Source organism: Ursus maritimus, unplaced genomic scaffold, assembly GCF_017311325.1.
Source record: "Ursus maritimus isolate PB19 unplaced genomic scaffold, ASM1731132v1 scaffold_11, whole genome shotgun sequence".
In the NCBI taxonomy this organism is placed as follows: domain Eukaryota; kingdom Metazoa; phylum Chordata; class Mammalia; order Carnivora; family Ursidae; genus Ursus; species Ursus maritimus.
Genome location: NW_024423453.1, coordinates 70,999,789 through 71,024,801, shown reverse-complemented (window position 1 = coordinate 71,024,801; position 25,013 = coordinate 70,999,789). Strand labels below are relative to the sequence as shown.

Here is a 25,013-nt window from a genome sequence, read left to right as displayed (position 1 = left end):
AAGCTTATAGCCTAAAGGTTCTCGCAGTAAAGTCTTAACTTAATTCTCTTTAAATTATTCCTGACTTGAATCTGACTTTATACTGTACCTCAGTCAGTCACGGGCTAGAGTGGGGGGACGGTCAGCTCATATTGTCTAACTGAAGATTATCCTGCCCAAGAAAATTTTTGAAAATCCTTCAAGCACATGTTACATAAGTGATAAATGGAAGCTGTAAGGGGAAGACGAATTTGTATACTATCCTGGATGACATTAGAGAGCTCTTGGAAATGATGCATTTCTCTTTTAAAGCAGTAATTACCCTCCTCAAATCTCAAAATTCATCCAGGTCCTGAAAGACATTGGCCTAGTATTTTAGATTGGTGTAAAATGCTACTGTACAAAACATACAGATAAAACAGTAAAGTAATGGGTGTTTTACATAATGTTTCTACAGTAGGCCGTTTTCCTTGTTACTATGGTACTTTTCCAAATGTAGACCTTAGCTTTAGTAGAAACATGAATTCAGCATTGTTTGTATCATTCAGTTTACTTCAGGAAAAGGTAGCTCGCTCAAGAGAGGTAGTTCGTGAAAAGACTATTAGTAAAGATGTGAGCAACACTAAGGGAATCCAGCAAGGGGTGGTGAGGTGAGGTACACCCTCTAGGGGGTGCAGTCGTAGGGAATCACAGAGGGCAAGGGGAGGAAACCCTGGAAAGAGCTGAAGCTGTGGCTTAGGGGAGGGCTGGGCAGCAGAGAGAGGGACACTGCCAGTCATGGCCCAGCCAGGGGTCCAGAAGGGTTCACATCTTTTCTTCCTGTCCTTAATCTCCTGTTAGTACTTTCCAGTGGTTGAAGCCTACCAGAGGCAAGAGGGCAGCGGAGCACTGGCTGTTGGTGGACAGAAGTCAGCCTCCCAGGGTACAGAGCAGTGTGGAGAAGGATAGAAGACAGATCGGGAGGGGCAAACAATATAAAATATCTAGCACAGTGGGGAAAGGCTAAAATGTTTTCAGTGTAAAGCCTGTTCTTTTCAGGACACAGATCTAACTTGGTTATTTCATTATGGCCAAGCCTGATTAGCTGAAAGTCTTAATGAAGCAGAGGAAACTATATCTAAAGCTTTACTTAACCTACGAATTGTATGCTATTTCCAAGCCTTAAATATATATCTTACCAAGAGCCAAAGAAGCCAAGGGTGGTCAAAGAATAATAATATGTAAGTGAATTTCCAGACTGTGAATTTAACCAAGTTGTGGTAACTTGGATCTAATGATCTTTTTTTTTCTTTTAATAAAGCTGTTTCCAGTATCCTCAGCTGCACCTTCCTTGATCTTTCTATATTGTGATAATAGTAGCAGAGGTTGAAAGAACAGAATTAATGGCATATGTAAAGAAGAATATTCTAGGAGGGGAGGGAGGGAAAAAATAGTATGGAGTAGCCATATCATCTTTTTAATCAATTGTGTTTGGTTGTGCCTGCTTTTAGGTATTATCCTGCTTAGTACAGATTGCCTCAGTCAGAAGATCCCTGTTTAACAATGCAGAGAGGGCCAAGTTTCTCTCACATCTTGTTGATGGTGTTAAACGAATACTGGAAAACCCACAGGTAAGATTTTTGAGAATTTATTATTTGAATACATATTTAAATGTATGTTGTGTGTGGGTGTGTGTGATTAGTATATGCCTCTCTGTTAAGTCAGAAGGAAATCCATCTAGAGGCCACACTTAGCAGAAATCCTAGAGAACAGTTCAGTGTGTCGTTCCCAGAAGATTTAAGTGAGTCTGTATCTGTAGGCAGATTCTCTCTCTTTTTTTTTTTTTTTTTTTTTTTTAAGATTTATTTGTCAGAGCACAAGCAGGGGGAGCAGAAGGCAGAGGGAAAAGCAGGCTCCCTGCTGAGCAAGGAACCTAATGCAGGACTTGATCCCAGGACCCTGGGATCATCACCTGAGCTGAAGGCAGACACTTAACCAGCTGAGCCACCCAGGCATCCTCTAGGCAGATTCCTGAGAGCGTTTACACAAATGAGGAGTTTGTATCCTTGGGCATCAGGAATACAGGACTTAGGGGAAAGGATCACTTTGACAAAAGAGAATAAGGAGAGAGCTAGTCATTTTTCCCCCAAGAAATTAAGAATCTAGAGTTTGGGTTTTGTTTCTATTTCCATTTTTTTTATACATTTTTTTTAATATACATTATTTACTCAAGTGTGTAGGGCTGCTATTAGGTGGGAAGGGAGATATTGCCTATTTGATATTCATTCCATAACTCAGTTGCCCTTTTCGTATTTTTTGGTTCAGCCAACACCTGCTTTTTTTTTTTTTTTAATATAGTGTTGCATGATTCATTGTTTGTGTTTAACACCCAGTGCTCCATGCAATATGTGCCCTCCTTAATACCCATCACCGGCCTAGCCCAATCCCCCACCCCCCTCCCCTCTGAAACCCTCAGTTTGTTTCCCAGAGTCCATAGTCTCTCGTGGTTCATTCCCCCTTTCATTCTTCCCTTCCTTCTCCTACCGATCTTCCTGCTATTCCTTATGTACCATAATTGAGTGAAACCATATGATAATTGTCTTTCTCTGCTTGACTTATTTCACTTAGCATAATCTCTACTAGTTCCATCCATGTTGCTGCAAATGTTGTGTAATCGTTCTTTCTGATGGCTTGGTAATATTCCATTGTATATATGGACCACATCTTCTTAATCCAGTCATCCGTTGAAGGGCATCTCGGCTCCTTCCACAATTTAGCTATTGTGGACAATGCTGCTATGAACATTGGGGTGCATATGGCCCTTCTCTTCACTACGTCTGTATCTTTGGGGTAAACACCCAGTAGTGCAATTGCTGGGTCATAGAGTAGCTCTATTTTTAACTTTTTGAGGGACCTCCACACTGTTTTCCAATGTGGCTGTACCAACTTGCATTCCCACCAACAGTGTAAGAGGGTTCCCCTTTCTCCACATCCTCTCCAACATTTGTTTCCTGCCTTGTCAATTTTTGCCATTCTAACTGGCGTAAAGTGGTATGTCAGTGTGGTTTTGATTTGAATTTCCCTGATGGCTAATGATTTTGAACATTTTTTCATGTGTCTGTTATTCATTTGTATGTCCTCATTGGAAAAGTGTCTGTTCATATCTTCTGCCCATTTTTTGAATTGATTATTTGTTCCTCGTGTATTGAGTTTGAGAAGTTCTTTATAGATCTTGGATACCAGCCTTTTATCTGTAGTTTCATTTGCAAATATCTTCCCCCATTCCATGGGTTGCCTCTTTGTTTTGATGACTGTTTCCTTTGCTGTGCAGAAATTTTATATCTTGATGAAGTCCCAAAAGTTCATTTTTTCTTTTGTTTCTCTTGCCTTTGGAGACGTGTCATGAAAGAAGTTGCTATGGCCGATGTTGAAGAGGTTACAGCCTATGTTCTCCTCTATGATTTTGATGGATTCCTGTCTCACATCGAGGTCTTTCATCCATTTGGAGTTTATCTTTGTGTATGGTGTGAGAGAATGGTCCAGTTTCATTCTTCTGTATGTAGTTGTCCAATTTTCCCAGCAGTGTTTATTGAAGAGACTTGTCTTTTTTCCACTGGATGTTTTTTCCTGCTTTGTCAAAGATTAGTTGACCATAGAGCCGAGGGTCCATTTCTGGAGTCTGTACTCTGTTCCACTGGTCCGTGTGTCTGTTTTTGTGCCAGTACCATGCTGTCTTGGTGATCACAGCTTTGTAATATAGCTTGAAATCCAGCAACGTGATGCCCCCAGCTTTGTTTTTCTTTTTCAACATTTCCTTGGCGATTTGGGGTCTTTTCTGGTTCCACACAAATTTTAGGATTGTTTGTTCCAGCTCTTTGAGAAATGTCATTGGTATTTTGATCGGGATGGCGTTGAAAGTGTAGATTGCTCTGGGTAGCATGGACATTTTAACTATGTTTATTCTTCCGATCCATGAGCAACACCTGCTTTTTTTAAAGTACCACTTCTCTACACTAGGAAATACCATACAAGCATTTCATTTGTAAACATGCTCAGTTCTGTTCCTCTTCTTAATAATTCTTTTTTCTTTTTTTAACTGAAGTACAGTTGACTTAGAACGTACATTATGTTATGCTCACCGCAAGCGTGGCTACCATCTGTCACCACACAGAGCTATTACAATACCATTGACTATATTCCTTGTGCTGTGCCTTTCATCCCCATGACTTCTTCACTCCATAACTGGAAGCCTGTGTCTCCCACTCCCCTTCGTCCATTTTAGGCCATCCCCCTGTTCCCTCCCCTCTGGGTACCCTCAGTTTGTTCTCTGTATTTATGGGTCTGTCTCTGCTTTTTTTGTTGTTTGTTCATTCGGTTTATTTTTTAGATTCCACATACAAGTGAAATCCTGTGGTATGAGTCTTTCTTTGACTGATTTAGTTCACTTAGTATAATATCCCCTAGGTCCATCCACGTTGTCACAAATGGCAAGACGTTAGTCTTTTTTTATGGTTGAGTAATATAATACATTGTATGTATATGTATGTGTATGTATAAATATAGGGTACATGCAATATAGACCCCTTCTTTATCCATTCATCTGTCAGTGGACACTTAGGTTGCTTCCATATCTTGGAAATATATTGTAAATAATGCCGCAGTACACATAGAGTTGCATATATCTTTTCAGATTAGTGTTTTTGTTTTCTTTGAGTAGTTACCTAATAGTGGAATTACTGTATGATCATACAGTATTTCTATGTTTAATTTTTTGAGGACCCTCCGTACTGTTTTCCACAGTGGTGGTACCAGTTGGTATTCCCACCAACAGTGCATGAAAGTTCCTTTTTCTCTACATCCTCACCAACGCTTGTTCTTTCTTATCTTTTTGGGTCAAGTTTGTAGGTTTTTTTTGTTTTTTGGCGGGGGTTGGTCTTTCTGTTCTTCTTTTGTTTTGTTCTTTTAAGTAAGCTCTACGCCCAGTGTGGAGTTCGAACTCACGACCCTGAGATCAAGGGTACATGCTCTAAAAATATATATAATAAATTAAAAATTTTATTTTAAATTTAAAAAAAAAGAGTAACATGCTCTAATGACGGAGCCAGCCAGGTGCCCCACTATTTCTGGTCTTTTTGATAACTAGCTATTCTGACAAGTGTAAGGTGATATCTCATTGTGGTTTTGATGATGAGTGATGTTGAGCATCTTTTCATGTGTCTGTTGGCCATCTGTATGTCAACATGTCTCTTCAGATCCTCTGCCCATTTTTTAACCAGATTGTTTTTTGGTGTTGAGTTGTATGAGTTGCTTATATATTTTGGATCCTAACCCCTTATAAGATGTATCATTTGCAGATATCTTCTCCCATTCAGTAGGCTGTCTTTTCATTTTGTTGATGGTTTTTCCTTCACTGAGCAAAAGCTTTTTATTTTGGTGTAGTCCCAGTAGTTTATTTTTGCTTTTGTTTGCCTTGCCTGAGGAGACATATCCAGAGAAATGTTTCTGTGGCTGATGTCCGGGAGATGACTGCCTACATTTTCTTCTAGGAGTTTTATGGTTTCAGATCTCACATTTAGGTCTTTAATCCATTTTGAGCTTATTTTTGTGTATGTGTAAGAAAGTGGTCCAGTTTCGGTTTTTTTGCTTGTTGCTGTCCAGTTTTCCCAGCACCATTTATTGAAGGCTGTTAAAAATGCATTTAGTCATTCAACAAATACATAGAACACCTACCGTGTGCCAGGGATGTGGTGTTGAACAAAACAAGTAGGCTAATCAAGGAAGACCTACATAAGAAAACAAATACGTTGGTTTAATATGCAAACAAATCCAACGTGTTTCACCGAAGTATAAAGTAAAATATATAAACATACTAATCTAGGAATTAAATTGTTAGAGCAATGATGGTATAATGTAAATAAATTAAACATTTGTGTAACTTTGCCACTGAAATATAGTCTTATTTAATAATAAATTTGGCAGATGTAAAAATGAAAAATTCATGATCTTTGACTAGTGGGAAGCAAACAGACCAGTCACATCTTCAGTTGTACCCCTTTTCTGTTACTGATCAGCTTTACAACTTTAGGCAAGTAATGTGATCCTTCTGGGCTTCCATTTCAGAATTTCAATTGAGGCTAATAATTTCATCTTGCAGGATGATTGTTATGAATAGATGAGATAATAGATGTAACCATCTCTTTTAAAAGTAACTTTTTAAAAAATTGTTTTTAAACATTCTACAGATGTGTCATTAGAAGTGAGGACCTATAGCCGAGAGTTAAAGTGGATTCTTCCCTCCCCTCCTGCCACCCCCACTGTCATTCTGGAACTATAGTGCATCACATTTTACATTTTATTTTCCTCTTGTGCTGTCACCAGAGTTTATCAGACCCAAACAATTACCATGAGTTTTGCAGACTACTGGCCCGATTGAAGAGTAACTATCAACTGGGAGAATTAGTAAAGGTGGAAAACTACCCTGAAGTCATCCGATTGATAGCTAACTTCACAGTGACCAGCCTACAGGTTTGTCTTTGCTTATCTCTCTCTTTCCTACACATTGGAACCTCTTCTCTTGTGCTCGTTAGTTTTAAACTTTAACGAATACGGGCATAGCTCATTTTATTGCACTTCACAGATACTGCGTTTTTTACAAGTTGAATGTTTATGGCAACCCTGTGTTGAGCAAGTGTATCGGTGCCGTTTTTCCAACAGCACTTGCTGACGTCATGTCTCTGTTGCATTTTGGTAATTCTCACAGTATTTCAGGCTTTTTCATATTCGTTATGGTGATCTGTGATCAGTGATTATGACTCCCTGAAAGCTCAGGTGATGGTTAGGATGTTTAGCACTAAAGTATTTTTTAGTTAAGGTATGTACATTGTTTTTTTAGACATAATGCTATTGCAGTCTTAATACAGTGTAGTACAAAACGTAACTTTCTTAGGTGCATTGGGAAACCAATACACTCACTTGACTCACTTTATTGCAGTGGTCTGGAACCAAACCCGTAGTAATATCTTCCAAGTGTGCCTGTATTCCCTTTTTTCCACACCCCCCCCCCCCCCCCCCCGCCAGGCAAAAGTGAGTATAAGTATAGGGCAACCCTGCAGAGTAATATGCAGCCTGCTCACTTGTCTTACAAAAGTGCAGAGTGTTTGGTTAGAGGAACATGTGGGAATTGCAAGGATAATATTTAGATTATCGCTCTGAAAAAGGCAAGACTGGAACAGAGTGAGACAGAAGAGTTAAGAGAGAGCTAGTGACCTCTTAGTCGTGTAGTATAGGACAGTGGTTCTCAAATTTTATGGCTTGCATCAAAATCGTCTGGGGAGTTTGATGAAAAATACAGGTGCTTGTGTTTTACCCCCTTAATTCCTGCCTCACTAGCTCCAGGGTGGAGCCTTGATGTCTGACAAGTTCTTCAGGTGATTCTCATGGATACCAGCATTGGAGAACCACTTACACAAGGCTTTCCTTGTGGGAAGGCTTATACAACCAGCGCAGAACAGCTCTTTTTATTAGATGCTTAATCTCTGAAATGATAATAAGCACATTATAGCACAGAACAAAGCCCATAAACATTTATCCTTTTTTTTTTAAGCCTTTATCCTTTGTGTCAAGTGGCATGGGACTAATGTGTACAAAAAATGAGAAATATGCCTCCTGCTCTTTTGGTTTTCCTTAGCACTGGGAATTTGCCCCAAATAGTGTGCACTATCTCCTGAGCCTCTGGCAGCGGCTGGCAGCCTCTGTGCCATACGTGAAAGCCACAGAGCCCCACATGCTGGAAACTTACACTCCTGAGGTCACCAAAGCCTATATCACATCCCGTTTGGAATCTGTGCACATCATCCTGAGGTAAGGAAATTGGAACAGCCGCCTGATGTCAAGACTTGCCAGAGGTCAGACACCCAGTTGGCAAAAGCGCACTTGACATGGGCCTCCTTGGAGCTGACGCCGTTAACGGCCATTTCCTCATGTCAGCCGAATAGCAGGTGGAGCATAAGATCTGAGAGAACAGGCTTTCTCTGAAACATCCTCATTCATGTCCCCTTTTCTGCCCTCCGTAGCGATCTCTTTGAATACAAGTATATCAGTATTCTGTTTGTCCTTGCCGATGATTTCTTTTCAACATGACAGGAACATTTATAAGCTGTAGATGATAAGAATGATCTGTAAGTTATAGGTGCTGGAGTTCCCTGAAGAAGAAGTAGATAAATAAGATGACACAATGCACAGCTTACTAGAAGAGTAGACTCCTAGGCAGCTGATCACCGATTGCATTACAGGAACGCATGGTTTCTGTCTACCTTGACTGTTAACTGGACCGGAAATCTATAGCCGAAGAAATGGTAGACCTTTCAGAAGTGACCTATATAAAGTGAAGTTGGTCTTTGCTTAGGGACCTTTCTTGTATATTTTTTTGTTGGCTATTTTTCAGGGGAATTTACTTCGATTCTGAGGGTCTGGGGTTTTCTTTAAATCAGATCTTAATTGGCTCAGAGTCAAGTGCATTTAATTGTCATAAGAGTTATAGGCTCAACTGTTAATGACTTGAATCCTTTCAAAATGCAAGTATTTGTGAAGTCCACTGGAAAGCATTGTTCTGTCAACTACGTAGTTTCTGTTCCTGAGGATTCAGCTGGTTTCAGTGAGGCATTTTGAGGAGTAGTTACAGGTGTGGGCTCTGGCCCTGGATAGCAGGTTAATAGCTGCGTGCTCTTGGGCAAGGTTATTCAAAGGATTAAATTACTGTGTCCTGGCCCAGTGTGTGGACCGTAGTAGACACACAGCTGTGAACTCTAGTTGTAATGGTTGTGGTGGTACAGCTGCTGGATTGTCATACTGTGATTTAGCAGTAGCTCAGACTATGACATAATTTTTAAGTCGAGGAGCCGATCGCTAAGGTAGGACCTGGTAGAGATCCACAGTGCCTCATCTGCGGGTCTGAAATCCAAGATGTGAAACTAAATTTTCTCATAAGTTTGGAATCAAAACTCATTTGGTGGCAAAATTTGACATGTGCTGATAATGAGACCATTTAGAGCCTTTTTTTAAAAAACTTCTGCTTTGTATGACTGTTCCTGATGGTTATTGCTACAGGAGTATTGTAATTGATACAACAGAGAGTCCATTGAGGGTTCATATCACGTGGTAGAAGCATTAGTTGCCTCTTTAAAATCTGAAAATCTGTGAATTCCAAAACACATCTGGCCACAATGGCCCCACACAGGGACAGGATATTTGTAGAGTCAAGAACAAGCAAGAGACCCGAGAGCTCCTGGGGTGAGAAGCATAGGACGGAGAGGGTCAAGGCAGACGAATGTTAAGGGAGCAGGAGTTCAGATCCAAGGGCTGGACACCAACTTGTGGAATGTATCTAAAGAAGACAGATGTTAGGTTGAAGACCCCTGTCTTCCCACTTTTTATATTCCTTTCTTGGTAAAAAGTCGTTTTGGGATATGGGCCTCTACCGTTGGAAATGGTGGCTAAATGCAGAAGAACAAGAGCTGTCGTGGTGGGGAAATCAATGGCATATTTTAAGAGAGCCTCCTTCCTTCTTCCATTGGGAGCAGGGATGGCCTGGAAGACCCTCTGGAGGATACCGGCCTGGTGCAGCAACAGCTGGACCAGCTGTCTACCATCGGGCGTTGTGAGTACGAGAAGACATGCGCACTCCTCGTGCAGTTGTTTGACCAGTCTGCCCAGTCCTATCAGGAGCTGCTGCAGAGTGCCAGTGCCAGCCCAATGGATATCGCGGTGCAGGAAGGTGAGCGGACGGTGCTGCAGCCTGAAAGGCGCTGCTGTCCGTACCCCTTCACTCGCTGTCACCTCTCTTTCTACCTGCCCCCCGAAAGGACTCTCCCGTCACCCATCACCTCCATCCCCACAAAGGAATATTGTGAATAAATGCCATGGGTCTGGGGAGAGTAGCTGAAATCGTGTCCACATGGATGTGTTTAACTTCAAGAAAGTACTGGATTCTAAACATAATGACCTTGTCTGATAGGGGACTGTTGGTTATCTAATGAATCTCCCCCTCGGCATTCCCCTTACCAGAGCAGGGTGATACCTATACTCGGCAAGAAAAGTTAGATGTTACGGCTTTACTTACTAAGAGCTCTGCTTACTAGGAAACGTACCTCAGTAAGAAACGCACCTCACTGTGAGGAAATTTCTTCAATGAAACGACCACTGGAGGGGACACTAATAGGTCTTCTTTCTGTTGCAGGAAGGCTGACGTGGCTGGTTTACATCATTGGTGCAGTGATCGGTGGCCGGGTTTCTTTTGCCAGCACTGATGAGCAAGATGCTATGGATGGCGAGCTCGTCTGTCGGTAAGTGCTCGCACAGAGGCTTTCTGTTGCACTGCTTTGACCACCACCCCTCCTTTTGGGTCCTAACATCACAGGCACTGGGCATGCTTCTATTAATGCTTTCCTCCCCATTTATAGAATATAATCTCATGAAGCTGATTGCCCATGAAAATGAAGGACTGTTATAGATCCAACTTCAGACATTTTACAAATACAGCAAAAATTCTACCTACAGTCTTTACTGAGAAAACATTTGTAGTAATTCAGCAAGGAAATGATGGATACAGAATTAGGAAAACCAGAGTAGGGAGTAGCTTTTAGTTTAAAGGACAATATCTCAGAGTTAATGAAATGTGGACTGCTTTTGCCATAGCAGAGTAAGACTAAGAGGAAAGTATGGTTCTTCAGATATCCCCAAATATGGAATTACAGTTTCTGTAGCCTTTCAATGAAATCTCTTGACATACACTTTTCCACCTAGAGGATTTCAGGTTATTTTGTATGTATGTAATTCTCATCCATCTTTTTAAAAGCCTGTAAGTGAACACTTAACAATTTCCAAAAATACACCTAACATAGAAATAAAAAGGCAGGATTTTGGGGATGCCTGGGTGGCTCAGTCAGTTGGGTGTCTGCCTTCAGCTCACATCAGGATCCCAGGGTTCTGCGATCAAGCTTTGCATCGGGCTCCCTGCTCAGTGGGGAGTCTGCTCTCTGCTTCTCCCTCTCCCTCTGCCCTTCCCCCCACCTTGTGCTCTCTCTCTCTCTCAAATAAATAAAATCTTTTTAAAAAAAAATAAAAAGGCAGGATTTTTTAATACTCTGCCACAGAGGTTCTCAAACCTTTTCATCAGGACTATTCAGTGGATCTCAAAGAACTTCTGTTTATAAGGTATAGTTATTGGTATTTATTGTATTAAAAAGTAAAATGGGGGTGCCTGGCTGGCTCAGTCGGTGGAGCATGCAACTCTTGATCTCGGGGTTATGAGTTCGAGCCCCACATTGGGTGGAGAGATGACTTAAAATCTTTTGTAAACAAATAAAAAGTAAAACTGAGAAAATTTAAATTTATTCACTTAAAAATAACAATAAGCCCCATTACATATGAACATAAGTACTATTTTTTTAAATATTTTTCAAAAAAATTAATGAGGAAAGTGGCTTTGTTTTAATGTCTGGCCCAGAAGTCAGCTGGATTCTCTTATCTGCATCTGCATCCAGTTTGTCATGGTGTCACATGTCCAGTAGCTCCTGGACAACCCACTACACCCTCCTGTCAGAATGCAAGTGGAAGGGCAGATCATGTTTCAGGATTGTGTGCGAAGGGACTGCAGCCTTGGGGAACTGCCACCCTGATGAGTTCTGAACTTTCAGATGCTCTCCTTAGAAATAAACACATTTTAACATGATGCTTTAGAATAGATTGGTTCCTAGACTTTTCGATCCATAATTCTTATTCTGAAAATCCCCATATTTCTATCAGATGCCAACCTGCCCTTAGGTGCCTTAATCCTGACAAAAGTCTCCATGGCGTGTCACACTGGCATTTTTTGAAGAGTTGAGCAAAGATTTGATAAGGATGAAAGCTAATCAGCTTTCTGATTCAGCCAGCTGGTGTGATACTGTGTGTGTGTCATAATATAAAGTGAGTTTAGAGAGTGTCTTATATACTGGTTCTCACACTGAGCGTTACAACATCATACCTGAGTCTAATTCATTCATGATACGTCAAAAACAGTTTACCTCTTCTCATACCATCAGAATGACAAATGACTCACCTGTAATAACATTCTTATTCATTCAGTATTTACACACTTGCATTCCAGTATACTTTCTTTGGTGGGGGGAGGGGTAAAGAGATGAAGTCACGGGTAGGATATCTGCTCTTGATCTCTGGAACTTTTACCTCCCTGTGGACATTGCCCTTCATGTGTTCATTCCCTTCATGGCTCTGTGGGAAAAAAGATTGAGAACCATGGGCTTAGTCCAGTCTCCTTCATTTTATAGATGAGGATTCAGAAAATAAATTGCTTTTACTTATGGTCTCAAAAAAGTTTCAAGGAAGACCATTACTCCGGTGCCAGTGTTTTGTTTTGTTTTCCCACTTTTTTTAAGCCAATTATTAGTTCTGCCTCAGTCTATACTCTTGGTGAACTTTTAAACATCCAGCCAGTCATTCATATTCATTCTTCAGCTGTGGTTCCTGTGGGGCAGAAATGGAGAATTTTGTTCTCTCAGCAGAGCCTAGAGCCTGCAGAGAATGCCTTTCAGATAGGATGGGTAAGGAGAGGAGACACACAGGACTATTTGAGGGTAGGTTGGCTTTTCTAGAGCAACCAGGATACCCTGCTGTTGAGAGAATCATTGCTCTTCTTCCTCTAGGGTGCTCCAGCTGATGAACCTAACAGATTCTCGCCTGGCTCAAGCGGGTAATGAGAAGCTAGAATTGGCCATGCTGAGCTTTTTTGAACAGTTTCGTAAGATCTACATTGGGGACCAGGTGCAAAAATCCTCTAAGGTAACAGGCTCTCAATTGGCTGCACTTGGTTCTCACTTACGCTTGGGAATTGCTGACTAAGAAACATCCGATAGCACTTCAGACATTGATTTTAGTATCAGGATGGTCCAGATGTCTCTTCTTCAACTGTAGAATTTTGAGAGATTCCTCAAAGAATTGGGTCCATTTCTCTAGTGTTCCACGTGCTTAACAGGTGGCCAGTCAGAACATCTGTTGGTCTCAACATTGGCGATTCTCAGTCTCTGGACATGAATTGATGTTCAGAACCACAGAAGGTTTTGACAGTTTTTGTAATCTCAGGGGTGAAGGGGACTGGTAAAATAGCTCAGTGTCTCTCCAGTATCAAGTAATCCTTAGAAACTAGTTTATCCCCTCAACAAAGACCTCCCCTACACTTCTGTTCATTTTCTTCCCACATCTTACCCCTGAATAAGGACAAAAACAATGTTGGGATGTGATTTTTTCTAATCCATATTTTCTGATTACTTTCTCTTCCCTTAACACACCAGCTGTACCGCCGACTCTCAGAAGTTCTGGGCTTGAATGATGAGACCATGGTCCTAAGCGTCTTCATAGGAAAAATGTAAGTGTTTGGCTTGCCGTCAGCAAGAGTCCCTTGCAGTCCTGTTGCAACTGTAAAATGTGGTCTTGGCGTTATGCTGCCAGTGCCTTGGTATCCCAGCATTTGATCGTTTGCGTCAGAAAATTGTGCATATGAGTGTGTGACAAGCTGTGCTTAGAGATATGGCCCGGCCCCAGAGCATTCCAGGCTTGTACAGGCAAGGATTTAATTTTGTTCATGTAGAATCTCATCTCTAGCTTTTGGAATCACTGGTGAAACCCTGTCATGGCATTAGTAAAATGGACCTCCCTCCCCAGGGATTGGTGCTCAGCCTCTCACCCAAACACCCTGCGGCCGAGGATGCCCAGAGTAGGCATTCAGTTTCTGGTGCTGATTTCCACTAGGTGTGCCCACCCCTCGAGGAGGAGAGCCCCACTTTAAAACAGGCTTTTCCTCTCAAGATGCATCACACCCTTCGAGAGTCTTGAATCTGCAAAATCAAGTGCTATTTGAACTGTCTTCAAAGTTGGAGCTCCTCATTGGCCCTTTTTCGTTTGTTTTGGTTTTGGTTTTTTTTAAGTTATGCCCCTTTGTTCACATTTTCACCTTTTTAGGAGCTCAGTATCTCAAAGCACACACTAGGAGCCAAATATTTTACCCAGGGCTGTGTGCAAAGTGACATTTTGCCCCCTCCAGCCATCCCAATCCTAAACACTCATATCCATGAGCTGGTTAATAATTTAAGATGCAAAAAACAAAGGGGGTCTAAAGGACTCTGCCAGCCAAGAACCCAGAAGCAAGGGCTACTAGAATTCTGCAGCTGACAGTGGATGGTGCAGGTGCAGAATTGCATACGTCTGCATGTTATCACTGCCGCAGAAATCTCTTACCCTTGCTGCAGAAATCAGCCCTGGAGTGCCCCAGAATTCCAAGGGCCTGGGTATGGGCCAGTGTAGCTTTGGAACCAAGTAGTGAAGATTATCTGAAGGATAATTTTTCTAGTCAACCAAATGTAAGTACGGAGATTTTATACCCATTTTTTGTGGTTGTGATGTCTGTGAATTGGTGATGCAGATGTGTGGTGACTCTTGATGGATGATTTTCTTCTTCTCCCAATCCTCAAGGAAACCAGGCAAATCAAAAGTGTCTCCTGCTTTTTTTTTTCTTTTTGTCCTCCAGCATCACCAACCTAAAGTACTGGGGCCGCTGTGAACCGATCACCTCCAAGACACTACAGCTTCTCAATGACCTCTCCATTGGATATCCTTTTCTAAGCCAGCTTCTGTGCAGAGCAGGAACCGTGGCTTGCCATGGCCTTAGAAATCATGGCCTCCCGCTCGTTCCGCTTTGGTTTAGTTTTATGTGTGCTCAGGTGTCCTCTGTTCTCCTAGAAGCCAAAGGCAGTACCCACACAGAACCCAGGGATAATGCCAGACGCCAGATCGGAGCCACCCCACAAACAGTTTCTGCAGACTTACCCTGCTTATCTCTGAGATCCAGAAATACCCAGCAGATCTGTCCGGTCAGTCTGCACTCTGTAGCCAATACTTTTGCATCCTCGGTGATGCAGTCTGTCAGCCTTTTGGTAGAAGCAGCCTGGTAACAGCTCTGCAATAGAAGTAGTGGCTATACGCGCTCTGGACTTGACTTGGACCACATGTGCTGTAAAGTTTGAATTGCTCTGACACAGCCTTCCACAACCAGGGGTCTGCAGGAGACTAAGCCCTCTAAAAATGAGGGACTTGTTTCTCCGTCACCCCAGAGATTGTGCATAGCTAGTACCGCTCTAAATGCATAGGAGAGAACTTCATTCACCACACACCGCGGATGCCTCAGGCAAGGATTTAGGGCTTAATTCGCTCAGAAGCCCCAGCGAGAAAAGCTACCCTAGGATATTCATGATTCTTGGGGGAAATTGCTGGGTTTATCTCTTTTCTTACAGATAGGAGTTTGGTACGGGTATTCTGTCATTGATCAGTTAAATACTGCTTGGAAGAGAACACATCTTTTTTCCATTTGGCAGGTATAATAATCAAGTGTTTAAGGAAAATAATCCAGGTATGGAACTCATACTCAGGAAAGAAACTGTACTTATTTATCTTAGAAAGCTGCATTCTGCCTTAGAGATTCCTCATTTGTACACACTTTCCTTGACCTGCTCTCTTTGTCTGCACATACAGTAGTGTGAGGAAACTAGTGAAGCTTAGTGCGGTACAGTTCATGCTGAACAATCACACGGTGAGTGATTTAGCACCTCTCTCTGGTTCTCCTCTCCAGCCAGCCACACACACTTCCTCAGCCATATAAAGGGGCTGTTTTCAATTGAGGCCCGCAGTGCCCCCCCCAGCCAGAGACTGCTCCCTGACTCCCTTCACATTGCCAGATCACACTGAGCTGGCCTCGGAGCTGCTCTTCAGAGCCAGATGATCTGAGTTACGATGATGCTGCCTACTGTGATTCATACAGACATAAATTAGTTGTAGATAACAACAATAATGAAACAATTTTTTTAATGTCCCTCATACTCTTAATGACGATATAGCCATTAGCTTGAAAAGGTTCAGTAATTCTGAAATTCCTGGCTTGCCTTCTGCCTGTGACCCATGTCTTTATCTTTTTAACTTGTCTTCTTTTTTTCAATAGAGCGAGCACTTTTCATTTCTGGGTATTAACAATCAGTCCAATCTGACAGACATGCGGTGTCGGACTACCTTCTACACAGCACTTGGGCGTCTCCTCATGGTGGATTTAGGTACTGCAATAAATCCTAGAGTCTGGTGCAGTAGTCTGGCACTGTGCTAAATTCTTACTTGAGCATAGAAAACTAGATGTGGGGGAGGTCTTTCCTGTTGTTTCAACAGTAGCGGAACTATCTGAAATAACAGTCTGGTTTCACCAAGAACACATCGTGCTATCATGGTCCCTGTAACTGGAAGAGAAGAACAGTATGTGCCAGAAGTTTGATCTGGTGTGCACCTATTCATATTTTTCCTCTGAAAGTTAAGAGAATTGAGAGTGGCCAGATAACCCCTCCACCCCAAGTGAAGGCGCAACCCACCTCCGACTGTCAACAGAACCTTCCATGCCCCCGCTCACTAGCACATGTGAACCCTAGCTCGTTGTGATAGTAGCAGTTTTGGGTCAGCTAATGACTGAAACTCAAGGCTTTCATTCTCATTCTGAGCTATTTAAGTTTAATCCTACTACGTAACAAAACCTTCTAGCTTTATGGAGGTTAGTGCAAAGAAGAATGTGAAGAGAGCCTCCACAAGCACCTGATTCAAGTTTGAGTCTCGTCAGCTCTCCTATACCAGACTCAGTCCTCTCTCAGCTGACTGTTAGCCCTCACTCAAGGGGAGTAAATAAAACATAGCATCTTGTACACATACGAACCTCGTGTTACGGCTCAGTGTCGGAAAAACAATGTGGTCGTCCCTGGACTGGATGGTTTCTGCCCTTTTCTAGTTTAGAAACGATCTCTCTGTTGACATTTCATTCGGAAATTACTACTGACACCCATGGGGATGATAAAGGGCCCACTTGGATTACCCTTGGGTCTGCTCACCTTTCGTACCGTCCTGTTTCCTTGCATACACAGCTCTGAATTGTTTATACTGCAGTCACAGCCTGGGTTGTTTCCCTTACAGGAGAGGACGAAGATCAGTATGAGCAGTTCATGCTGCCGCTCACAGCAGCGTTTGAGGCTGTGGCCCAGATGTTTAGCACGAATAGTTTCAACGAGCAAGAGGCAAAGGTGAGGCCTTCACCCGCTGACAGACCAGCTTCTGCTTCCTGGCAGCCCCTGACAGAGACTCGGTTGGTTAGCACTGCAGAAGATAGGGCTCGACCATACACTTCCACCGATTCCGCTTTTTATTTAATCTCTTGGACTCCTGGGATTTTGAAATAGAAGAACCAGTAGAGACTTATAAAGTCTTTTATTTTTATGCTAAAGTGTGTTCTTAAGCAGCACTTAGGATTTTTGTTTACATTCTCAAATGTAGTCGCATAAAGTTATTTTGTATACTTTCCGCATAAAGTTATTTTGTATACTTTCCTAACCTTTTTAATCTTTGTTGTATCTTTAGTTGTGTTCCCCTTTCATTCTTAATAGTGCTTATTAGTGCTTTCTCTCTTTTGTTCTACATCAGTCCTGCCAGAGATGTGTTTATTAGTCTCTGCAAAAATAAGTTTGTTTTTTGCTTTGTTTAACCTTTGTTATATCTGTATTTTCTATTTCGTTTCTACTCTTTATGTTTATTTTCATATATTTTCCTGGGGGTTGTCCATTGTTCTAACTTCTTTTCAGCCCTCCTTCTTTCCTAATGTAATCATTGAAAACTATAACTGTCCCTCTAGGTATCTTATTCTACACGTTGGTTTTGGGTTGTTGTTTTTTTAATAGTAAAAAATAACAGATAACGTAAAATTTACCAGCTTAACCATTTTTAGGTGTACAGTTGAATAGCATTGAGTATATTAACATTGTTATACTCTAAGCCTCCAGAGTCTATGGTTTTTATATGTAACATTTTCATTGTCATTCAGTTCTTTGTATTACCTAATTTTCATTAAGATTTCTTCTTTGACAGGAGTGTTTTAGAAGGGTTTGTGAATTTCCATATATATGGAATTTTAAAGTTACCTTTAGTTATTGATTTCTGGTTCTCAGAATTGTCATTTTTTGATTTTTGGTCTCCTCATCTTCACACACATGCCTGCTGTCCTTATCTATAGTTCTCTGCACCAAAATCAGAAGACACTAGGCCGGGGCGCCTGGGTGGCTCAGTTGACTAAGCATCTGCCTTCGGCTCAGGTCATGATCCCAGGGTCCTGGGATCGAGCCCCACATGGGGCTCCCTGCTCAATGGGGAGCCTGCTTCTCCCTCTCCGTCTGCCTGCCACTCCCCCTGCTTTTTCTCTCTCTCTCTCTCTCTCTCTCTGTGTCAAATAAATAAAATCTTTAAAAAAAAAAAAAAGACACTAGGCTATTAATATTTATAGGACTTTTTTGCAGTGTTCATAATGACACTGAGGCTGAATTACAGTTACCAAATAGCCAGGAGTATTGCCCCCAAAATGCCAGGCTTCACCTAATATTCTAAAATTCTGTTTTCATCTTTAGAAAGCCTCTTGGTTTTCTGTCTCCAAATCATCAGGGAAGTCAGAGAGCAACACTGCTTTGTCCAGCTCTCCCTCTTTATACCAATGTCTTGAGATAGGTACCGTTCAAAGCTGAAGTTAGTGTGGAGCACGGCAGTAACTTGAGCTAGAATACCAGCGAATACCAAGGATAACTGAGGGATATCAGTGAATAGCTGCCCTTTTCCCCATCACTTTAGTTCCATACAAAGCAAGTAGAATTAGTAAAAACCATTTTGGCCATGAACTACAAGCATTATCCATGTGTTTGTTACACTTCATGTAATAAGTCTTTTAGAGTGACCATGTCTTAGACTTGAAAACAGTTTATGTATCAGTTTAGGAACAGAACTTTGCTTAAAGTAGGCTGTTACGTTAGCAGAAGTGCGATCATTTTTGACAAATGAATCAGAATACCCAAATGTGCCATGTCCTTGAGCCTGTTGGTGACTGTTAGCTTTTCAACGCAGTCTTACTGCTGTTCAGGGCCCGCAGGACAAGTAAAAGTTCTACTGAGAAAGAACATTGGATTTGGAGTCTTGATGGTATGAGTCTTAATCCTGGCCCTCTTGCCACCTAGCAGCATGACTGTGGGCATGGTGTCTGACCTCTTAGGCTGCAGTCCCTTCTACAAAACTGTACTTTACAGCTCCGAGATGACACATAGTCTTATTTCCAGGCCCCCCAACCAAGGGGCAGGTAACACATAGTCTTCATTGTCTTCCTCCCAGCAGGGTCTGCATTTGATTTCCTGGAGCACTGGTGCCTTTGTAATTAGTTGTGGTACCGGACCTTTAGGATATATAGTCCTTCTCCCTCTTCTTGTGTAAACGTTTTGGCCATTTTTTTTCTAACTCTTCTTGAATCGAGCTTTTTGCTTTTTCACTTTTTACATATGAATTAACACATTAGTGTTTTAAAATTCTGTCAACCTCTGTTTTTGCTGTGATGGACCAGGAATCATTGCTTTTTCTTAGTATATAACAAGCTTCCAAAACTAATTTTCCAAGTGAAAAAGAGTCCATCCTTGTGTGGAAGAGATCAGTTCCAAATATCTGGGAAGGAGTATTTGTTGAATGATGGAAGAATTTGATTACACATTTGTGAAATCCCCATCACGTGGTTATAGGTTTGGTTTTTCTTCTATTTTAATATATTTTTGCCTTCTACTACAGCGAACTCTGGTTGGCCTTGTAAGAGACCTGAGAGGGATAGCTTTCGCCTTCAATGCCAAGACCAGCTTCATGATGCTCTTTGAGTGGATGTATCCTACTGCAGACCAGGAAGGCTTGCCACTGAAAGCCTTAACTGGAGTGTGGATGGGCAGTGGAGTCATAAGGGAAGGGAGAGCGGGAGGGTTGGGGAGGCAACGAAGGCAAGGAGTTGTCCCCAAAGACCTGCCCTATGTCTTGTAAGCTGCCATTCCACAGTGGTGTAATGGCAGAGGGCTGCCTGCTTAGCTCAGAGAGACGGGGAAATGAATGAGGTCGCTCCCCATGTTCTCTTCTGAGTCCCAGATACAAATAAACGCCTGTGGAACTGCTGCACGTGAAGTTTGCTACAGTCAGAAAAAAGAAACATTTCAATCTACTAAAAAAAGACAGCTTTCCTAGAAATGAGAAAGTCTAACCTTGTTGAATTCATAACCTTGAACAAATCCTTTCAAAGCTGAATGCCTCTGTTTATCCAACAGTTATATAACAAAAATAGCTTACTTCCTATCATGTCACAGAAGGGACAAGAAGATAAATTAACAATATGAGATACATTATGCTCTTCAGAACGAAGTCATTATGTAAATGACAGCGCATATTAGATGCTTGTTACAATTTCAGGAGCACACAGTCACCTTAGCACCTTCGGGTTAAAAAGACTGCAAGATTAGCAAGCGGGAGACAGGCGGTTGTGCTGTGCTTGCCAATGCGGAGAGATTACTTTCAGTTCTGTACCTTTCTGGATTTAGAATTCTTCCTTAGCTTTTCACTTACAGATATCCATCCTACATGCCAATTCTCCAGCGGGCCATTGAACTATGGTACCATGATCCAGCCTGTACCACTCCTGTGCTCAAGCTGATGGCTGAACTAGTCCATAACAGGTAAGCCGGACGAAGATTTTAAAAGGACACAACTGCCCTTTTATCTGAGAGAATTCTGGGACAATAGATTTTATCTCGTGTTTGGGCAGATTGTGGAAGATAATAAGATTCACTGCTTTCAGAATTTGAGAAACATCTCTAAAAGTTAATGTGTATATGTTTTTGTTTGTTTGGAAGAAGGGTGTCCCAGCCACACAAAGTCATAGCTGCTTGCAGGAAATAAGTCACTTTGGAAAGAGTCTCAAGATAACCCGTTCTTACGAGAGGTGAATCTGGCAACCAGTATTCGGATCTCCCCGCCCACATATAAAAGTTAACATTTAGTAATGGTGTCATGTCCACCACATTTCAAAGTTCACATTTCAGAGAGACACTTGAGAGTGATGCCAGACGCGTTAGAATACCCTGTTTTAAGAGAGGTGTCTGTTCAGCAAATTGCAGCTGGATGGTTAAAGACCTACTTAAGAAGAAAGTAAGACAGACTTCCAAAATAACCAAATTTTAAATTTGCCCAAGAATTTAGGGATGGAGGAAAAGAAAAATCTACCCCCTTGACTGCCCTAGAATTTCAGGTCCATGTATTTGCCTCTCATGGCACTCCTGAGAGAATTAATTTTTGAAATTACCTTAGTGAGGAGGTAGGTAATACTCAAAGAGCCTGTAGCCTCCCAGGAGGCTCATAGTCAAGAGTTATTCATTTCCAGAATAGATATTTGAGAGCATCTACTCTTTGCCAGCCACTTTCCTAGCTGTTGTGCCAGACAAAACCTCTCCCCTCTCAGATGTTACATTCTGGAAGAACAAACAGTAAAACAAGCATGGAAAATCATTTCAAATAGTGGTAAGAGCTATGAAGATAAAAGTTAGTAAAACAGGGGAATTGAAGGAGAGGAGGGTCAGAGAACCGACCTCTCAGACAAAGTGATGTGTAAGCTGGAATCTGAATGACAAGAGAGATTCTGGTAGCCCTGCAAACATAAAGGGAAAGAGCATTCTAAACCGTGAGAACAACTGCAGAAGTCCTAAGATGGGATGAGTTCACTGGGACTGGAGACAGAAAAATGCCACTGGCTGGAGCATGGTGACTGCGGGAGGCCTTGGGAGGGGAGGAGTCAGGCAGGCAGAGGCCCAGCCCTATAGTGCCTCAGTCCAGCAGCTGTGCAGAGGCGCACACGCTCTCGTGGCAGCCGGAAGCCACTGAAGTATTTGAAGCACAGGACTAAAATGATCTTGTTGACATTATTGAAAGATACCCCTCTACCATGTGAGGAAGACTGTAGAGGAGCCAGAGTGGAAGCAGGAGAACGTACAGGAAGTGAATACATTCGGGGCGTGTTGTAGAGCTAGACCTCAATGGAGCCAAGTGGGGAGGAAAGGAAAGAAGAATCAAGAAGGATTCCTGAATTGGAGGCTTTAACCAGCTAGAGTCAGTAAAAAGACCATCTGGCAGCTCATTAAAGGGTGGCGCAAAGCAAAGAGGTGCTCTGGTCCAGGGAACAGTCAGGAACTCAAAACTCGTTGTTTAAAATGCTTGCCTCACCTACTTTCTCTAGTTGCGTTCCCAGTCCCTTTGCCTCTTTTCTTCTTACCAGGTGGTAACAATGCTTGTACCCTCCCTTAGTTGCCACCGAAGCTATAAAGGTAAATGTAAATTAATGTCTGAAGTGTCGTGATTTAGTACTTCTAAGAAATGACGGTCACAGAAGCCATACTTTAATCAAAATGGAGAATTGTAAGAGAGTAGTTTCATCTGCTTCTTCTGTTTCTTTTAAATGTTTTCAGTTTGAGAAGCAGAACTTGAGTCTAGCATGGAGGTCTCCAAGGTAGAAGCTCTATCACTGGTTAAATATCTTAAACTTGGTTATTCTACATCAGATAGGTAATCTGCACATCTTAGTGCAAAAAGAATCACGCAGGGTACTCAGATGAGACTCTGAAGTACCCCATTCTTCCAGCAGCATACGGGTGACTTTCTCTGCTTCTGTATTCTCTGCTCAGATCCCAGCGACTCCAATTTGATGTCTCTTCCCCCAATGGCATCTTACTCTTCAGAGAAACCAGCAAGATGATAACGATGTATGGTACGTGCTTTAGAGGAGCATAACCCCGGGAGGGAGTTGCAGCTCTGTCGCCACACTGTCGGCAGTGTAGGTGAGCCCTGGCAACAGCCAGGACTAGTATTACAGGGCCACCTTGCACCGAGGGCCTTCGAGTAGGAGGGCTGAGTTGGTCACCTAAACTATCAGTAGTAATGTGGTTGAATAAATGTATATATCACATGTCTGTCTACTCAGGCAATCGCATCCTGACACTAGGAGAGGTCCCAAAGGATCAGGTCTATGCACTGAAGCTCAAGGGCATCTCCATCTGCTTCTCCATGCTGAAGGCAGCCCTCAGTGGGAGCTACGTCAATTTTGGAGTCTTCCGTCTCTATGGAGATGATGCCCTGGACAATGCTCTACAGACCTTCATCAAGCTGCTCCTCTCTATTCCCCACAGTGACCTCCTGGTAGGTGTCAAGCTTCATTGACAGGATCCAAGCCCCTCATTGTATACAGGTGTTTTTGTTTGTTTGAGGGTTTGGTTTTTTTGTTATTTTGCCTGACACTGTGATTGAATGTTTCTCTGGAGAACTATAAGCTAACTCCAGCTAGTTCTTTTGTCTTCCACGTGAAGGGAGCAGAGCTGTTTTATTTAAGATCCTGCTCCCTGTTGGGGCCCCTGGGTGGCGCAGTCAGTTGAGCGTCCAACCCTTGGTTTCGGCTCAGGCCCTGATCTCAGCGTCCTGAGATTGATCCCTCATCAGGCTCTGCGCTCAGCGGGGAGTCTGCTTGAGATTCTGTCTCCCTCTCCCTCTGCCCTTCCCGCTCATGCTGTCTCTAAAATAAATAAATAAATCTTAAAAAAAAAAAAAAAAAAAGTCTTGCTCCGACATATTGAGGTGCATAGTGCCCAAGCTGATTTTTGTCCTCTTCTCCCACAGGACTACCCCAAGCTCAGCCAGTCTTACTATTCACTACTGGAAGTCCTCACCCAGGACCACATGAACTTTATTGCAAGCCTGGAACCTCATGTCATCATGTATATTCTTTCTTCCATTTCTGAAGGACTTACTGCACTTGGTGAGCACATGGATTGGTTGGTTTTTACCACTTAACAGAAAGGGAGAATTTTGCCGTGATATCGAAGTGTTACTGCTTTGGGGTATTTATGACTCACAGATACATTCTCATCCAGAAGGACTTACCGACCCTCTGCTGAGGCCCAAGCACTGTGCTAGGCACTGAGATGCAGTAATTATTCATAGCCACAGCTCTTGTCCTTTAGGAGCTTTGTAGCTGGTAGATGAAACAGACACATAGCTAAGTGCCTATTTACTGCACTTACCTACTTCCGCACCACAGTGGGGCTGAGGAGGGAGTGCCGTGAGCACTGTCGGGAAGAACACCGAAACTCCTGGTTTCAAACAAGGCTAGCCAAAAGCACTGATCGAAAACCATGGGCCAAAAAGCTGCACAGGCGTTAGCAGGTTAGTGCTTGGAAGAGCAAGTACTGGCACCTGCAGGAAGAGAGAGTCGGGAAGTCCAGATGCCCGGCACACAGTGCAGCACACTGGTGCAGAGGGGCTGGAGGGAGGTGGGCAGGGCGAAGCCAGAGACCGCACAGTCCAGCCAAGGGATCCGACCCTGCTCTTGAAGGCTGTTTTATAGCTTTTTGAAAATCAGGGGACCTCTGCGTAAACAGAAACAGAATGGTTGACTCTTTTAAGGGCTCAGCCCTTAGTCCTCTGGCCTGTGCCTCACCTCGTCAGAGCTCTGTCCACAAGCTGTGCGGCAGCGTCCCCTTGGTAAAATGCATAAGCCAGTCTGCAGCTCCCCGCAAAATGCTTGGTAGATAAAGAATACGGTACCTCTAACAAACTCCGAATACTGATAGGCTGTATGAAGCTGGGTTTAATGACCTCCCCCCAGTAACTCAGACTTCCTGGATTCTCATCACAGCTCGTCCAGTTATTAGCAGTGTGATCCGGAGGCAAGTCACATAACCTCTCCAAACTTTGCTTTATTTGTTAAAATGGAACAACTACCTCCCGGAGTTCTCAAGAGGATAAATTAGAGTTGATACCTATAAAGTCCTTGGCATAATATCTGGCATAGTAGAAGTACTTGCTGTATGTAAACTATTCGTTATTTTTTATGAAGCACAAGACACATCTGTACCACATGGAGTCAGTAATGTCGATATTATTTATTCATATTGTCTCTTACCACATGTTCACTTTCAGACTTAGAATTGGGTCTTGCTGTATGATGAGGGTGAGAGGTCAATAGAAAGCACCCAGGCACAGGCCTTGACTGAGCTGGGGACAGCTCCCAGTCTGCTGGGGTACTTCTGCCTCTATAGGATCTCTGCTAA

The 25,013-nt window shown here is 42.5% G+C and overlaps 1 protein-coding gene across 2 annotated transcripts in view; it reads left to right on the top strand.

Annotated features, from left to right (window-relative positions):
• XPO7 (exportin 7) overlaps positions 1-25,013 on the top strand; it is a 40,021-nt gene that overhangs the window by 9,912 nt on the left and 5,096 nt on the right. For both annotated transcript variants that reach the window (XM_008702094.2, XM_040626557.1), the window contains exons 9-24: positions 1,470-1,589; positions 6,337-6,483; positions 7,646-7,818; positions 9,537-9,730; positions 10,193-10,298; positions 12,660-12,795; positions 13,305-13,378; positions 14,537-14,617; positions 15,532-15,595; positions 16,001-16,109; positions 17,005-17,111; positions 19,675-19,763; positions 20,490-20,597; positions 22,596-22,678; positions 22,892-23,106; positions 23,581-23,719. In XM_008702094.2, coding sequence (XP_008700316.2) covers positions 1,470-1,589; positions 6,337-6,483; positions 7,646-7,818; positions 9,537-9,730; positions 10,193-10,298; positions 12,660-12,795; positions 13,305-13,378; positions 14,537-14,617; positions 15,532-15,595; positions 16,001-16,109; positions 17,005-17,111; positions 19,675-19,763; positions 20,490-20,597; positions 22,596-22,678; positions 22,892-23,106; positions 23,581-23,719 — 1,945 coding nt within the window. The remainder of the gene's footprint in view (positions 1-1,469; positions 1,590-6,336; positions 6,484-7,645; positions 7,819-9,536; positions 9,731-10,192; positions 10,299-12,659; positions 12,796-13,304; positions 13,379-14,536; positions 14,618-15,531; positions 15,596-16,000; positions 16,110-17,004; positions 17,112-19,674; positions 19,764-20,489; positions 20,598-22,595; positions 22,679-22,891; positions 23,107-23,580; positions 23,720-25,013) is intronic.